Raw genomic sequence first — 18,906 nt, forward strand, 5'->3', positions numbered from 1 at the left:
TTGCATATCAAAGAAAATTGTTTGGGTAGAAAATGAAGTTTTTAGAAAGTTTAATTTTAAGAGCAGTCCAGAATGATAGAACACTCACGTTCTAAAGTTATCATTGATCAACAAAAGCCACTGGGGAAGCCTTCTGAGGATGTTCTTTCACCATTTTCAGAGCACCTGTTCTGGCAAAAGCTGGTGAGGGTGGAGGGTGGAGGATGGCCAGGAGAGATAAACGAACTAATTTTCTGTTGACTTTTGTTCCTGTGCTCCCAGAGCCAAGATCTGACACAACCTATTTTAGTATTTGAAAAATAAAATTTGAAAACCAATGTAAAACATTTTCAGAATAAAAAATGCTATTCCCTTTTTCCCCCTAAAAGAAAATCTATGCCCAGACGTACTGATGCAGCGACATCAAAACTATTTTCTATTCTCTCTGTCACTCGCCCTTGCCTTGGGTAACTGGCCTGTTACGCGGCTAACGCGATCGCTTTGTTTAGTTTTGCAGTCGGCAGTCATCGATGAGGCTCTGTGTTTTGATTTCCTGCCAAAAGCCCTGTGCTATGTTTATTTGCCATTTTATACATTCAGAAAACTGGGGATCAGAAAAATGAGGTGATTCTCTCCTTTACACCCCTCAGATCATTTAATACATCATAAACCAAGTTAGAAACAGAAATCATTTCTTTAGTTCAGTAGATTTAGGGGGTGCAAGTGATTTTTTGATACATGGATGAATTGAATTGTACAGTGGTAAAGTTTGGACTTTTAGTGTACCCATCACCCAAGTACATATATTGTATCTGAGAGGTAGAAATCACGTTTGTTGACTTAAACTTGCAGGTTTATTCTTGCCTTCCCCACCTTATAGTTGATATTATATAATGTTTCCAGGCCAAATTATTTTGCACACATGAAATGTCAAATTTGCGTATAATACATTTCTTCATTTATAAGTTTAGTCAAGGTGTGACTGATTTGACAAGGGGCCTCAAGGTGATTGTAGAATGAGGAGTACAGCATAATTTTAGTTAGATTTGATTTTGCAACAGATTTTTAAGATTTAACGTGAGCAAAGTACAGTGTCACGCTTTGGGAGTAGAAGAAATAGCAAAGGAAAAGTGAAGTCCCTCTTAGTGCAAAACATTGCTGGTGTGATTTTATCAAATGCCGCATTCTTCAGCTACAAAAGTGCACCCAGTATAATGGGCATTATGTTCAGACAATGTGTCTTCTCAAGTTGCTGCCTCTTCTGAGACAAGTGGCCCTGAAAACTGAAGGACCTGAGTTAACTCATCACAGCGGAGTGTGTCACTGCCCACGTTACTGCAGTTGCCTTGCCAGGGATTCCTGTTTCTTTTTGCTGTGTGGGGAACTACATTCCAAAAGCCTGCTTCCTCTTGGTCCAAATTGTGTTTACACCACAGGTAACTCCTGAATAAAATAAATGTGTTTTCACCCTCACCAGAAGTTTCACCCACAACCCTAAATGAAGCACTCAAATAAATGACACTGGACCTATTTTTACCAGAACAGTATAACAGCCAGAAGTCAAAAACCTTAAATCTGTCAAATTGAACTTGGGGGAAACCCAGCAGCACCCTGATAATTTCATCCTTATGTGTCAGTCATCATCCTCTGCCTCTCCATTTATTCAGTTCCCCTTTGGCTGACTCTTCGCCCAACCACATGCAACTTGGATTTTTTTTATTACTATTTTTATTAGTTGCATTTGCTGAAAAAGAAGAAATACTTTTCAGTCCCTAAATATTTATGACTTTCCAGTGAATGAGTAGTCGGACTTCGTATTCTATATTTAAAATGTTGAATAGTCTTGGATGTTTTGGCTGAAATGGGAGAAGCAATCCTAATGTGAGGTGTGAGCAAGTGTAGAATCAGAGCTAAGAATTGCACGTGGATGCACGGGAGTCAAATAAATGCAGGGCTGCTAATTAACTATGCAAATTTTTCTAAATTAAACCTCTTAGCTAATTATAGATTCACATACAGTTGAAATAAATAATACAGACAGAGCCCACATACCCTTTATTAGTTTCCCCCAATGGTATCAGTTTGCAAAACTATCACAACCTGGATATTGATGTTGATATGTTCAAGGTACAGAACATTTCCATCACCACAAATATCTTTCCTGTTGCCCTTTTATAGGCGCGCACATTGCTTTCCTGCTCCCACCCCCTTCTAAATTCCTGTCAACCTCTAATCTGTTGTCTATCTCCATAATTTTGTCATTGCAAGGATGTTATATAAATGGAACCATATAGATTTAACCTTTTGGGATTGACTGTCTTCGTTCAACATAATTCAGTGGAGATTCATCCATGTTGTTGTGTGCATCAATAGTTTGTTCCGTATTATCACTGAGTAGTTCCAGCGTAGGGATGTATATAATTTTTGCTTCAACCATCAAACATAATTTAGAAGGTTCATGACAAAAAGGGATAGCTATTGTATTTACCTGTATTTTTGCTTATCATGTTCTTTCTTCTTTCCTGATGTTCCAGGGTTCATTTATTATGTCTTTTCTCTTTACAGAACTTTCTTTACCTATTATTTTAGGGTAGATCTCCTATTGATAAATTTTCTTAGTTTTCCTTCATTTGAGAATGCCTTGGTTTCTTTTTCATTCCAGAAGGATATTTTCATTGGATATAGGATTCTGGGTTGACAAATCTTTCAACACTAAAAAAAAAAAAAAAACTTATGCCATTTCTTCCTCACCTCCACAATTTCTAATAAGAAATCTACAATCATTCAAATTTTTTCCTCCGTGTGTAAGATATTGTTTCCCTCTTGCTGCTTTTAAGAGTTTTTCTTTGTCTTTAGGTTTTAGAAGCTTGATTATAATGTGTCTTGGTGTGAATTTCTTTGAGTTTATCTCCAATTTCTCCTCCCCTTATGGACTCTGATGTTTGATCTTTTGTTATAGTCCCACAGATCTCAGAGACTCTGCTAATTTTTTCTTAAATCTGTTTTCTCTCTTTTGTTCAGATTGTGAACAAAAATCTATTATTCTGTCTTCCAGTTCAGTGATTTTTTTTCTATCCCCTTCATTCTGTCATTGACCCCTTCCATTGAGTTTTTTAAATTTTGTTGATTGTATTTTCCACTTATACAATTTCTATTTGGTTCTTCTTTATATCTTCTACTCCTTTGCTGAAGCTTTCTTTTCTTTTCTTTTTCATTTTTTCTTTTATTTATTGGCTGAGACTCTTTTTTTTTCCATTTATTTCTAGCAATCTTAATTGCTCATTGAAATGTTTTTGTGAATTGCCAATTTAAAATCTTTGTCATTGTTGTCTAAATGTTGGCATCTATCACTTTTTTTATTCATTTTGAGATACTATGTTACAAGACTCCGGATGATATTTACACTTTTATGTCAGCTGGCTTTTCTGACACCACTCTGGCAGGAGAAAGGGGGCTGATGCTTTGTTACTTCTAGATGGGGTTGACTCCATCTGACTCCTGAGAATGCAGGGTGAGGTTCCTTGTTATTATTTGGTGGAGGGATGAAACTGTGAACTCTTTACTAAGTCTCTTCTAATACCATCTCAGCAGGAGGTGAAGGGGCACCTTATTACTGCCTGGCAAGGGAAGAACTCTAGGTTCCCCACTCAGACTTTGCTGGTGTGGGTAGGCATGGGACCACAGTTTTTTCTGTGGTGTTTGGCTGTTATAGAGAGCTTATTCTTTAACAGTTTTCTTTCTTGGTAGGCTGCCTCTTTCCTGCCTCCTAGACTAGAAAAAGCAACATTTAGTTGAGGCTTTTATTTTTCCTTTTAGTCCTGTTGGTGTTTCTGGGATATATGAGGCAAAAAGAAAAACAAAGGCACTGAACTTACAACATTGTTTTTTCCTTGGATCCCACGATCCCTAGATGGCCTGCCTTCTTCTCTTTACTTTTCGGAAGGTGTTTTTATTATATCTGAAATCCAAGGTTTTAGTTGTACCAAGTGGAGGAATAAGGAAAAGTACATCAATTGCATCTTTCCAGATGAATACAACAAATCTGCGTGTATTCATTTTCTTATTCATGCTTAGCTTTCTCTGCTGCAGATTCATATGGTGAGTATTACGACAACATAATATGATGGATACCAGTGTAACGAGGTATTCTTTCATCACAGGCCTTAAATAGACTTTCAGGAAATAAACTTTTACCATAACATTAGGAGCTAAGAGACTCGCCTTATTGGGCCCATATGGCTGCCTGTGAGCACACATGTATGTTTACACAGAATCCTAAAATCTTCACCTTGAGGTAGGCTGAGGACAATGTGGTTACTGAGTGTGTTTTACAGTGTCTCTACCGGAGAATAGAGAAGACCAGAAAAGAGCTGAGGGAATGTAAACAGAGAGAAAAAGACTGATTCAGACTCTTTGTGCAGAGAGTGGTATAAAACTTGGCAAGCCTTATAAGCATAAGGTGAAGAAAATGTAAGTGAATTTAGTTTTTTAATTTAAAAATGAATTACTTTGAAATGTTGTATAACTGAAGTATGTTTCTTTCCTCTATGAAAATCTGGTTTAGAATAAGTTTTTTGTTCCAGAGATATAGCATATTAGAGAACCTCAAAACTTTTACACCTGCTAAAAGTACCAAAAAATTATAGATAGTAAAATTCCTTCTAAATCCATGTGTGAGCATAGCAAGAGAGTTAGAAAATTCCCAAGGGCTGGAAACAAAGATGGAGCAGAAAATAGCAAAACCCATTGTCACTGCCTGGGAAGAATAGGGTGGGAGGTGGGCCCATGCCAGGCTAGGCGAAGAGGCCTTAGTGCTACAGAAGCAGAAAGTTTGAACTGAGACTTCCATATAACACTGAAACCCTGAAGGTCTTTCTCCTCAGTGATGGAATGGAACGTCCAACACAGGGGAGGGACAAGGAAGCTCCACTGGCCCCTCAGAGAGCAGAATGGAGACCGTCTCCACTGAAAGCAGACAATGATAAGCCTGTCACATGTGGACTTGGAGTCCAAAATTACACTACCCATGTCTGGAAACCCTCAAGTTGAGAAATTAACATAAAAATGGTCCCGGTGTATAATACCCCTAGAATAACTGATGAAGCAAATGTAAATTATTCTCAAAGGTCATATCTTCAACTAATCCCACAGTAAAACACCCACTGGAAAAGAGCTCTAAATCCAGTACTATAAAACACAGGAGAAAACACTTGTCATAAACAAGAGCCAGCAAACAAAATAAACAGAAGATTTAAACCTTTCAAAACTAAAGACTAGTAAACAAATAAATCGTACATATATTTAGAATGAAAAGTCATACAACATGAAATAAAACCATAGGCTATAAAAACGATGAATCAGAACAGTTTATAAAAATAAATGCATATAGTAATTAAAGTGGATAGCATAATAGACAAGTTAAATAGTACATTAAACATAGATAAACTAGAAAGCAATCTAAGAAAATTGCCCAGAAGGCAGCAAAGAAAGATAAAGAGATGGGATATATTCCAGAGAGGTTAAGAGATATGGAAGATAAAATATAAGATGTCAACTGGAAGTCTACGAGAAGTTCCTGGAAGAAGGCATAGAACAAATAGGAATAAGCATAATTTTAAAAGAAAATAATATAAATTTTTCAAAATTGATGAAAGACATGAATTCTCAGATTCAGGAATCTATTAAGTCTTGACCATAACAAACAAAAATAAATCCACATTCCTACACAAAACAGTGAAGTTTCAAAGTACCAATAACAACAAAGAAAAGATCTTCAAAGCATTCAGAAACAACAGAGGGAATACATGCTGAGTAATAACAGTATGACCAATGGAAGATTTCTAAATAGCAACAATGGAGTAATGTATGCAATTGTGCTCCTGTTTTCCAATATAGTTAGTTTATTTTCTGTTTCCTTCCTGTCCCCCCATTCTCTCTCCATGTCTCTCTTTTTCCCTTCACCTTCTTTTCTTTTTTCTATTTTTGTAAATCATTCTTGTCAAATATTTGTATTTTCTTATATGTGGACATTTATATAACCACTGATTCTATTTTTTAATAGTTACAGGTCTATTCTGCTTTTCTTTTTCTTCTGGAGTTAGTTTTAGTAAGTTAAGCTTGTAAAGAAAACCACCTATTTCATTTAAGTTTTCAAATGTGTTGGCACAAAGTTGTTCATATGATTTGTGATTCTATGGTACTGTCTTTATGATTTTATAATTGGATTCCAGTATAATGTGTTTAAAAATCAAAGAAACAATAAAATTAGAAAGCATAATAACACAAACTATGAAGACAGAATATGACCAAATACATCTGTCTGGATACCAAATTAAAAGACACGTCTTAAATATAGTGATGTGGAAGAGCTAAAAATAAAAGAATGAGTGAAAGTATCAGGAAAATGCAAACAAATTAAAGCTGCTATTGTGGTTTGATATTAAACACAGATGAATTTGGGGCAAAACATTTTATAAAACTAAAGACTAAAAATCACAATGAGTATATATGCCATAAATATCAATGCATTAAATCACATAGCAAAATTCATAAAGAAAAAAAGGAAATTTGACTAAAAAAACAGAAACACTAGTGGTAGGAAATGTAATCCACACCCAGCTAATCTTTTTTGTTTTGTTTTGTTTTGTTTTCTGTAGAGATGGGGGTCTCACTTTTGCCCAGGTTGGTCTCGAACTCCTGGCCTCAGGAGATCCTCCCACCTCAACCTACCAAAGTTCTGAGATTACAGGCTACAGCCACTGCACCCAGCCCCAACGACTTTCTTAAAACTCGGAATTATTGATTTCTCAAAGCTTTTAAGGTACTGAAGAATTTAGACCAAAATCCAGGAGAAGGAAAGGACCCAACATTCATAGCCATTCCTACCCCAAGACCATCTGTCAACCCGGAAAAACAAACAGCCAACCTGAGCTGTGTTTTGTGGTTTTGAAGAGCAAATGTAAAAGTCAAAACCCAGGCCAAGCAAGGCTGGAGGTCACCTAAATGGTGTGGCCTCAGGCAGTACCCACCCCTGATAGCTGTCCAGCAGCATGTCCTCAGGAAATGTCTTGCCATATCATTCTGAGCTGCATGATGACATAGCAGCCAGCAGAGCACCCCTGATTTTGTAAGAACTAATATGTCTGTAAGTGGCAGCAACAATGAAAGGCAGAAACAAACCCAGATGTACCTTTTGTACCTACATATAATCACTTTAAAGGGCTGAATTCTCATTGTCCAAATTTCTTTAAAGTTGTCCTTCCCATGAAAAGAATTACAGTCCATTATTAATTCCATCCTGGGTTTGACATGTGAACAGACCCCTACCAAACTTCTTACTCCAGCCAGCCATATTTCCCCATCAGAAAATGATACAACTTCTACCATAAATAGTCTGTGTGTGCTGGCAAAAGGAAATTGGAAATAGTATCATTAAAGAAAATTTCTGTTCAATTATTTGAGTTGCTCAGATGAAACTATGTGAAAGAGAAAAGTGCTTGACCTGGAGAGACAGATCAGGGGGTGGGAAGGCCACGTTTGAAGGAAGGAAGCTAGCTTGGCTGTCTGTATTCCATATTAACATAAAGGAGAGGTGCTTTGCAGTAAGTCAGCTTCTCTGGAGAGACCTCGTATGTGACTCTTGGCCTGTAACGCTCAGGACAGCTTTGTGCCCAAGTGACTCTGGGCAAGTGCTAAGAAGAGCACACGTGCAGATGCACGCCTAACATGTACCAGCATTGAGTGCTCCCACCGAGATTAGGGAGTGAGATAGAATTCCCTGTTTTCCCTTTGAGCAGCAGTTGATGTTCATGCAATAGGACAGTTAAGGCAGAAATCCAATTACTGAGCTAATTAGCACCTTTGAGTGGTAAGCACAAAATTTACTGGAGGAAAGCACTAGAGAAAAGCTCAAATTACCCAGTATGGCTGACGGTCTACCTTGTTAGAGAGTTGGTGGAGAGCCAGAGGCCCTGGGGTACAGGGCAGCTTAGCTTAGTGATTGCTCATCAGAATTTAGCACTCTGCATTCTATAGCCTTTTGCAAAGATAGCTTTCCAGTGAACATAGTTTTAGAAGGTGTTTTAATTCCCGAAGGAATTTGGTAAATGACTTTGTTTTGGCTCCTTCCTCCTTTAAAAAATGTTTATTCTGCTGATGAAAATTCCATTTGTCCAAGGTCTTAAGGTGAAATTAAAATTCCATTTAGGGACTAACTATGCAGATATGGGATTTCAACCTTCATTAGAAAGAATTTTGTTGTTTGCTTTATTTTCTGACACCCTGGGATCTTTTGTTTTTCAGTGCTTCACTGGGAGTATTTAGAAGGAAAACTGAAGCCATAGTATATTAATAGAACAGCGTGCTGGGGTTAACAGCTTTTCTGAGATGTAACAGAATATTCCTTCTCTCCAACCCATCCAGAGAATCTATCCCACAAAGCTCAAACAAGGTCCTGCCTAGATGGTTCTCAAATGTCTGAGACATACAAGGGGAAAAAATAATAGCTTTTTTTCTGAAGACGAAACTTTTTATTTATTCAAATTACAGTTCCGCCCAAATAATCTTTTTATCTGTTTGGATTCCTGAGAGACAGATTCACAGAAGAAGTCTGCATTCTGAGATTTCTTCTTAAGCACCATTTCTGACAAGTGTTTGTCATTTATTAAATCATACTGAGTATGTCAACGATCTTGTTTAAACGTAAGCCAAATGTGCGACAGCAAGTGGCAGCTAGTCTCCTTTCTTCTTAGCAGATACTGTGAGAGCAAAAACTTCAGAAGGAGCCTTATCTTTGACTATTCATTCGTTCATTTATTCTCCAAATATTTATTGAGCGACTACTGGATGCCAGTTGTAAGCAAAGCACTTACTCTTACGATACTTGGGGCGTGGTGTAAGGGGCAGGTCTGATCAGATAACCACAGAGAGATGTATGAGGTGGTGTGGGGTAAAGGCTTCAGAGCCGGCCTACCTGGGTCCAATTCTGTCTCCACCACCTGTTAAATCTGTGACCTTCAGTCCTTTGCTTAACCTCTCTGTTCCTCCGTGAGAATGGGTATAATAATAGTACCTACCTCACAGGGTGGATGTGAGGATATAATGAGTTAATACGTGTCATGTACTTAGAGCAGGTGCATGACGCAAGCAAATGCTACATAAATGTTAGCCATCATCATCATTATTATTGTCAGCCGAGACAGGCTCTCCAAAGGGGAGGTATGGTGTGTGGAAGGGCATGTGCCAAAGGTATCTCACCCACAGCAAGTGTCGGGGAAGCCTCCCTGAGAACGCAATGCTTGAGCAGACTTCAAGCGTGAGTGAATCAACGAGAAATGAGTGGGCATGGAAAGACAGTACCCCGAGTAGAGGGAACGACAGTTGCAAAAAATACAGGGGATGGAGGGGTGGCAGGAAAAAGGCATGATGAAGAGGTGGAAAAAGACCAACATGGCTGAAGTGTACAAAGCAAAGGGTAGAGTGATAGCAAAGGCAGGCCCAGGTGTGTTCAAGACCAATCTTTTCACAGGTTTCAGTGGGACCTTCATTATATCCAAATCTTTATGTAAACCCTATGTTCCGTGCTGATATATTTCTAGTGAAAGCCATTTCTTATTGGCTAATATCTCAGATTTAACCATATGAAGCCATTTTTGCAAGACGTACACAGTTGACCATTATCAGTTTCATAGGCTTGACATCGATTTCATATTTCGTCCTTCAAAGGGGGATGAGACCACCACTCAGTATCTGAAATAAAAAGACAAAGCAGGTCAGGCACGGTCTCTGAGCAGAGAAGATTGTTGCCCTTGTAAAGGGTTTTGAGGATGTGTGGAGTTAAAGGACTGGCGAAGTATTAGAGGCATAGGTGGGTTGACAGCATCTGTGTAGGAGGTTACTTGGAGAGGTGGTTGCTGATTGCTTGGTTGCCCCTTAGACGTCTGCAGTGAGCCCATTCCTCCCCAGCTGACTCTCAGAAGCCAGGGGTTGTCATGGACCACCTGCCTTACAAAAACAGGTGAGTTATGATTGAATTGGTTCAAAACTGGTTCTGGTGGCCACTTGTTACCATGGCTGCAGACAATCTGTATTCTCCTACATTTGTAAGAGCTGTTTTTATTCTCATCATTCAAGCTAAGAAAGATCTATAAGAATATACCCAACTCTTGAAAGCAGATGGTGGAGATGTTGACTGCTCACCACAATTTTGGGGAATCAATTTGAAAAGGAAAGTACCTATGTGCACACTTTTTCTAAAAATGAGTGGCATTCGAATGGCAGTTCAAGCACTTGCTTTTATTTTGTGGATCTGGTGCTGAAGATTGATTAAGATACAAGGCCATTGTCCCCAAATCAGAGAACTACTCATCTCTCCCCTGCATCTACTTCTTGTACTTTTCCCTCTCTTTCTTGTCGTGAGACTCCTCTCTTCCTGCAATATTGTCAAATTGGAGCAATCACCTCGACCTGTGAGCTCTGCCTCCTCTGCATTTCCTACTCAGGCTGCTGGTAAACCAGCTCTCTCGCTTGCAGGGATCTAATCGTGACCTTTTACCCTTTTGTGGCCTCTTTTAGTACAAGGCGAGTGGATAATTCCAACACAAGACTGGCAGTCCAAATTGAAAGGGATCCAGGTAAGAAGATCTCCTTCTTCCCTCTTCTTAAGCTATTTATTTTGTTACATAGATCAGTGGTCCCCAACCTTTTTGGCACCAGGGACCGTTTTCATGGAAGACAATTTTTCCATGCAGGAAGGGGGGTGGGCAGGGGGCTACAGGGAGATGATTTGGGAATGATTCAAGCACATTACATTTATTGTGCAATTTATTATTATTACATTGTAATATATAATAAAATAATTATACAACTCAGCGTAGGTTGGGGACCCCTGACATAGATGGATTCCAAAAAAAGGGAATTAAGTACTCACTTTTTGAAATGATTGTGGAGACAATGCACGTCTTGGTTAATATGCTGACTACAGAATAAAACTGTGCAAGCAGACTGATCAAGCATCCTGATTTGGTTTGGAAATGCATTCTGTCATTATTTAGAATTGATTAGGTACTTGTTCAGTATTGAATAACTCTGTTAATCAAGACATTTTAGTTCATGTATGGTAAATATCAAACACAGACTATAAACCTTGGGATTGGTCTTTTAGAAAAAAAATTCTTTGGAAAAAACATCAACATTATAATGTACTTAAAGGCAAACCATTCCAGGATCCGAGATCCAGAAGCCTTCAGAAACCTTGGCCAACTTTAAACTAGGGAAGGATTTACCTACTAGAAAATTATTTTTGCTTTTTTTCCTTCCATAATCTATCTCATTTTCAACCAATCTATCTCTTCCTTCCTCATATCAGAATGCAGATTTTACCTGTTCTCTATTTTTGTCCATTTCACTCTCCTTTCTGCCCAAATTTTGTCTAGGAAGAATAGTACCATGCTCATTATCTATATTTGAATTGCATATACATAATTAATTTGAAATCAGAATTTGAAATTTGAAGATACCTGGAGGGACAGGCTTATTTTTTGTTGAACTTTATGTCAGTAGAAGGGGGGTGGGGAGGACGATGGAGGGGGCACAGATATCTCTGATGTGCAGCCGTGGGACTCTGTGACATTGCAGAACCATGAGCATCAGGCATAGGGACAGTTTCACAAGCACATCGAGCTGTTAATCATAATTGCTGTCTCATTTTAATCTAATTATGCAGATGTGTGGTCAACATGTTCTTAGAAGATGCCCTGAGGCAAATCTCTACTTTTAATGATTTTAATTGTTTTGTTTTATTTAAACATCAAACCGTTTGAACAGTTAAACAAAGGCTGATTCCCTCATTGAGGCCTTTCCTTTAAAAGTGGCAGAGACTGAAAGTAATCTCTAGTGTCTCGGGATGCATGCTGATTCATCGTAGAAAATGAATGTGAGGGCAGGTCAAGCAGGCTTTGTATGCATAGAAGATGAAGCATACAGATACTTTATTAGATTCCATTGCACGACTCAGCCCAGAAAACAGTTTCTTTCCATTAATCATACTTAGCTTATAAATGCAGTAATTTCAAAAGTCTTCAGCTTTTAAGTGTCCTACATGCCCAGCAAGGATATTCATAATCTGATAGTGATCCTATCAATTTCTTAGAAACAGATTGGTGCTCCTCCTTACATAAGTACCCTCGAAGCATCTTCACCTTCCTGTACCCACCCATCGTGCCCCAGTTCCCATGGGTACAAAGCAGGGCACTCCGGTCAGGTCTGCAGTCTTTATCTCTGTCCTCCCAGAATCTCTGTTTCCACTCCAGTAGACAACCTGGAAGGGAAGCCTTGAGTTTTGCTTTAGATATTGCCTCTTTGGGACAACTCTATGCCTCTCCGGATTTCCAGAGCCATAATTTCCCACAAAGAAAAGCTACTCCTAAAATAAAAGTGCTGAAGGTAAACTTTGCTTCTAGTCCCTCCCAGCACTTGCTCCAACCCTAGGACTACAGACCAGGAAGAATTCCCAGTGCATCCAATCTTCTCTTTAAAAGAGCTGATATCCCTCATCTGGAGAGATCCCACAGAGGGAGGGAGAGGAGTCTGGGAAATGCTCCACACTCTTCCAATTCCGCCCTCCCCCAACACACAGCCCTGGCCTTCCGTTGTGAAGCAGGTATTCTGTTGTTCCATCTCCTTCGCTGCTTCCTCCGCCACCCTTCGCCAGGTGTCATGGTGCACCCAGTTGGAGTGGCCAAAGTTAAATAAACAAGCAACAATGGGCAATGGCAAGTCCTAGCAAGGATCCAGAACTAGAAGTCTCCATCACTGCTGGGGAGATGCAAAAATGGCACGGCCACTTTGGAGAGTAGCGGTCCTACTCCCAAGTATTTACTCAAGAGAACTGAAAAGTCACATCCACACAAACTCCTATTCATGACTATCCGCAGTCACCAAACTGGAAACAACCCAACTGTCCTTCAGCTGATGAGTGGATAAACAAACTGTAGTGCGTGCATACAGAGGAATACTACTCAAGATGAAACAGAGCAAACTGATACATACAGCAGCAGATGTATGCATCGTTCTAAGTGGTGGTTACATGACCAAATGTATTTTTCAAGATTCATAGCATAGTACACTAAAATGGATGAATTTTACCCTGCTAAATTATTCTTCAATACACCTGAGTTTTATTTACATATATGTAATTTATAAACAAATGGCATCAATTTAAATATATAAAATATGATTTACATATGTATATGTAACATATACGATAATATATAATGTATATTTGTGACATATATAATACTAGTAATTATGTATTATAATACGTTTATATAAATTGATGCTGTTTAACGTCTGTAAATTATACCTCAATGACTTTGATTTGAAAAAACAAACTCTGGAGTTACTTGTTGGATATGTTCTTGAAAACAACATTTCTCTTAAGAAAACTTTATGAACTACAGCGTTATTTATTATTCAATGGATATTTAATTAGTCCTTCTACATGTTAGGAATTCTGCCAGTATTGGGGTACAAAAATAAGCAAATTCAGACATAGACCTGTCTTCACTGAATTTATGGTACGTTGGAGAAAACAGATGTTAATCAAATCACCATATACTCATACACACACACACACACACACACACACACAAACATAAAATTCCAACTGTAGGCTGGGCACAGTGGCTCAAGCCTGTAATCCCAGCACTCTGGGAGGCTGAGGCAGGAGGATCACTTGAGGCCAGGAGTTCAAGGCTACAGTGAGCTCTAATTGAGCCACCGCACTCCAACCTGGGCAACAGAGCGAGACCCTCAAAAAAAAAAAACAAAAAATACAACTGTTGACAAGTGCTTCAAAGCAGAGGACAGTGCTGAGGTCCTGTAATGGGACTTTGTCCTGAGGAAGTGGTCAGTGATGGCTTCCCTGAAGTGGTGACTGAGCTAAGGTCTGAAGAATAGTAGAGTTAATAAGCCACAGAGAACAGAAGAGCAGCCCAGGCAGAGAGATCAGGAGCTCCAAGGGCCCATGGTGGAAAGGGGTAACTGAGTCACTCCACTGAAAGAAGTTCTGTGCTGCAGAGTGTAAAGGGTGAGGAGGGAGTTAGTGTGAGGAGAGGATTGAGTAAGGAGCAGATCACACAATGCCTCTTGTGTGAGCATATGACCCAGGTTTCCCCAGGGCAGTCCTAGCTTATACCTGTGAATGATAAATTATAGGGTCACCCTATTCTGGGCCATGTTAAGAAGTCTTGTCTCTATCTTTAGAGCATTGAGAAACCACTCAAGATTTTAAGTAATGGGGTTGGAGGGTACTGGGTAACACGGTCAACTTTTTGATTAGAAAAGCTCATTCTGGCTGCAGCATAGAGAACGTATTGGATAGCAGGTCCCAGTGAAGCAACATGGGTGAGTCTCATGGCTAGTGTGGTTGTGCATGGGAGAAATATTGGTAGCTTGGAAGAGGATAGGGGTAACAGAGATGGAGAAAGGTAGAAAGATGCAAAGAATATTTGAAGATGGTAAAGTTGAGAAGGAGTGGAAAAGAAGGTCCCTAGTGATGGCTATCTGGATGGTGGTGCTGTTCACTCAGGTGAGGAACATACGTTAGGGGGTCCCTGATTTTGGCATCTGTAAGTTGAGGAGCATTTGAGACATGCAAGAGAAGATGTTAGGTGGAAAAGTAGGTATACAGGTCTAGGGCTCAGACAAGAGATCTCAGTTGGAGATACGAATTTGTAAATCATCTGCATTTAGACTGTAATTAAATCCATTTGTGTAGATGAGATTGGCTAAGAGACAGCATAAAGGGAAAATATAGGAGGGTCTCATATAATCCACTAAAAAGGACAATGAACAAGTCTTACTCTATTTGTGTATGTGAAAAGTCTGATTTTGTCCTTAATCAAATGACAACTCACTGTTCCCTAGGTCTGGGTACATATAGGGAGTAAGCATTCACTGATCATAGTTCTTTTCTGCCTATAGGGAATGATGACAACAATCTCAATTCCATCTTTTATGAGCACTTGACAAGGGCCCTCCAGGAGTCCCTCTGTGGAGACTTAATTCTTGGCCGCTGGGGCAATTACAGCTCTGGCGATTGCTTTATTTTGGCTTCAGATGACCTCAATGCCTTTGTTCACCTGATTGAAATTGGTAATGGTCTTGTCACCTTTCAACTTCGAGGACTGGAATTCCGAGGTAAGAATCTCTTCGTTGTAGAAGTTATTAGAAGTCATTCCCTTGAGTTAATTATGCAAAGCTTTAGGAAGAAGTCATTATTAAAGAGGAAGAATTTAATGCCTGCCCTATTGAGTGAGAATTAGGGAGCTTGCCAGCACTACCTTGATATAAATAAACACAGTCATCTGAAGGAATATGAAACATAACACATATAATCACATGTAACCCATGGATTAGCAAATCAAGACATTGGTTTTACTCTCTCTGGGAAAACCTGAGAAGCACAGGAGGTCGCGGAGCACACCTGGGCTCCAAGTGGAGTCAGCCAGACCTAAATAGAGCCTCATTCTGCCTGTCACAGGTTTGGGGGTCTGGTGTGTGCAAATAATTGAAGGTCTCTGAGTTTTTCCGTCCCATCTGGGAAGCAACAGTAACGATAAGAATGGCTGCCTCATAAAGCTGTTGTGTGATATAAATGAGATCATGTAAATGAAGGTACAACATGAATGCTCGTTGCGTGGTGCCTGTGGAGTCTGCCTGAATCAGTTTTTCCGTGAATCAGGAGCTGGAGTTACGTGGCGCAGCATGCAGGGAGTGGCATAACTGACGTGCCCTTGTTCCCTGCTGCTGCGTTCTTTGTGTATTCCTTCACGCACTGCGTGTTTTCTGCACACCTCCTTGTGTTTTCTGCACACTTCTGCTGTGTCAGGTGGTGTTCTAATGCTGGAGTTGCAACAGGCTGGTGGCATGAAAGAGTCTTACTCCTTGATGAAGCTTACTCCAGGGAGAGACACAGAAAATAACCAAGTGAGCAAACTAATGACAGCTTGAAGGCAGTGCCGTGAGGGAAGTAAACAGGTTCTGGGACTGAAGGCACTACAGAGGGTGAGAGTGAGGAGGTGCCACGTTGGATGAGAAAGTCAAGGAAGGCCCAGAGATGAGGAGAACAGGAGGAAGAATCTTCCAGGCATAGGAGCTGATCCCTGCTAAATGTATGAGTCAGTCAGCAGCTCAGAGCATTGCAGCACCTGGGAGGACCATGTGACTAGGACTGACCAGGTGTCCCAATGTGATTTCCAGCAGGTAGTTGGGAGGAAGTGGTCGAAGAGAATGCTAGAAAGGTGTGCAGGAGCCAGTTCATAGCTGTCCAGAGCCTCGCTGTGACAAAAGGACGCCTTTTAGCCAAGAATAAATTGCCATTATTCTGATCTCGAACACCATTACCCAAAGAGGACCAAGCCTCTCAGTTCTCTGGATGAGAATTCCTAAACATTAGTTTTGTGGGAATCTATTCCTTTTAACATTCCTAAATAAATTTGTACAAAAGATGACTTTTTCCTAGAACAGTAGGTTCTGTGTTTTGGGTGTACATTCTGTGCATTTTAATGAATTCAGTTTATTTATTTTGGACAAGGTTATTGGGCAGAGGAGTAGTGGTAGAACTCTACAGGGTAATCATAGAGGCCGTGTTTCCCCTAAATTTAGTGTAGATGCCAGAAAATGCCACAGGAGGTGGTGGAAATTCAGTGTGTCCAGTGTAGTGATACAACACAACTGGCCTCTGAATTTCTGAATCTTACCTCTTTTAGGAGCTTTTCAGGTTTCTTCTGGAATTCAAGGGGAAAACGTTTAAAGCTAACCTCGCTGAATATGGGTTATAGTTTCTATCACAAGTTCTATGCCATTTTCCGCTTCTTTGGCAAACTTAACCCATCTTTGAGTTTAAAGGGTCCAAAGTTAATTAGACTTTAGAGATATGCAGTGCTTTTTCTGTCCTGCCAGCTCGTTGACACAAACATGGGTTCTTCTTAATCTATCACACTCAATGTTTTGGCCTCACCTCAAATCAATGATCTCTTGAGGCATAACCAACCACCACAAAACTTAGTGGTCTGGAACGATAATGCTGTGCTAGTTCTCACTTATTGCCCACTGTTGTGTGGTTGGCCAGCGGTTCTCCTGCTCCTGCTGCCCAGGGTCACTCGGGCAGCTTCATTCAGCAGGCAGAAGGGCCAGGATGCCACCTCCACAGGCTGTCTGCCAGCTCTGGGACCTTGGATGACCTCCACGTGGCCACTCAGCCTCCAGGAGGCTGAATGAGGCATCAGCACAGCTGGGTGGTCTCAGGGTTCAAAACAAGGGGAACAGCAAGGCCCCTTGAGGCACAGTCTCTGGGACAGGCACCATGTCAGTTCTGCCATATTCTGGGAGTCAAAGCCATTCCCAAGGGCAGCTCAGGTTCAGTGGTAGAAAATTGGGCCTGTCACAGTGCACAGTGGTATGGTTATAAGAAGGCACGATTCACAGGCGGCCGATATTACAACATACCAGACTCCTGGAACTTCATCAGGTGAAATACACAAGGAAGCCTAGAACTGACACAGAGGTGGCCACACCCAAGATGGCGGCAGTGGTTGTGTAAGACAGGATTGCCCAGGACGGTCTCTCTGTTATCGCTGGTTAATTTTCCCTCTTCCTGCCAACCACAGTAAGAACATAACCTGGCTGTAAGGGTCACTTGCGCACAATAAAGATGTCTTGAGAAAAAAATGCCAGCTCCCCTGCTGCAATACTGCTCACCCTTGCACAAAACATTTTCTTTGACCTAGTTCAATTGTAGTTGGGAACATCGAGACTTTAAAAGACCAAATAGCTTGACAAAATCTAAATTATGCTTTTGTTGCAGGAAGAGTCTGGTTGACCTAAAATGACCAGTCTGTTTTATATCTCTTTGCAACTTATAGTACAGTATTCCCAGGAAAGGTCTGTTTTCTTTACCTCCTTGGATATTTTTTTAAGTTACTTCCTTGGGTATTTTTTTAAGTTTTCTTTTCAGCATTTTACTTTTCAATTCCCTATTTTCCCAAATAACAGGCTTTATTTTGGTCAAATTTAATCTACTTCAGCACAAGCTGGGGCAGTCAAAATATAGATAGGTTGGTTTTCTCTGCTGGAGGCTACTGAAGCCATCAGTGGGAACGTGAGCTGTTCACGGCACAGACTCCGGCTCTTTCTCAGGAAGTGAAAAATGCATCCCAGAGTAAGGCAAGCTCCCTGAGACCATGGCCAAGAAGGGCCCCCATCTTTCTCTCTCTGAAAGTGTCTGTGTCAATAGGAATTATTAGCTGCAAGCAATAGAAATGAATTCCAGCTAACTTAAGTAGGAGAAGGGTTGTTGGAAGCAAAGGACACAGACTTCTGAGAAGGCTAGTTCAGCAGGTTTGGTGGCTGTTGGACAAGAGTTATATCTAAAATCATGCCGCAGCTGTGAAGGAGTCACATCTTGGCTAGTGGATCAGGCACTGCCATCATGTGATCGACACCATGAGCCTGGACACTGTACAGTGCTGCTGACATTGCTGCTGTCCCCATAAACTGATGAACAGCCCCTGCAGCCACCTCCCTTCCAGAATGAATTCCACATGATATGACTTCTTTGTGTTGCCTGCTCATTAGTCAAAGTCTGTGTGGCTGCATCTGATTGACAAAGCCAAGATCACACATGTGTGCTCTAGATGCGAGGGAGCCCAGGAAAAGAGAGTGTCTGTGTAGAAGCTTTTTAATTTGATCAGGTTCAATTTATTTATTTTTTTGTTGTTGTTGCTGTGATTGCCTTTGGGATCTTCTTCATAAATTCTTTGCCTAGGCCAATGTCTATAAGAGTTTTTCCAACATTTTCTTCAGGAATTGTTATAGTTTCACGCCTTGGGTTTAAGTCTGTTATCCACCGTGAGTTGATTTTTGTGA

General features: G+C 40.3%; 1 protein-coding gene across 1 annotated transcript in view; it reads left to right on the forward strand.

Moving 5' to 3' along the window:
- PCNXL2 (pecanex-like 2 (Drosophila)) overlaps positions 1–18,906 on the forward strand; it is a 275,717-nt gene that overhangs the window by 189,230 nt on the left and 67,581 nt on the right. Inside the window, exons 24-25 of the mRNA XM_012660166.1 lie at positions 10,552–10,610; positions 14,962–15,177. Coding sequence (XP_012515620.1) covers positions 10,552–10,610; positions 14,962–15,177 — 275 coding nt within the window. The remainder of the gene's footprint in view (positions 1–10,551; positions 10,611–14,961; positions 15,178–18,906) is intronic.

The sequence above is a fragment of the Propithecus coquereli genome, unplaced genomic scaffold (genome assembly GCF_000956105.1).
Source record: "Propithecus coquereli isolate 6110/MARCELLA unplaced genomic scaffold, Pcoq_1.0 Scaffold66, whole genome shotgun sequence".
Lineage (NCBI taxonomy): Eukaryota > Metazoa > Chordata > Mammalia > Primates > Indriidae > Propithecus > Propithecus coquereli.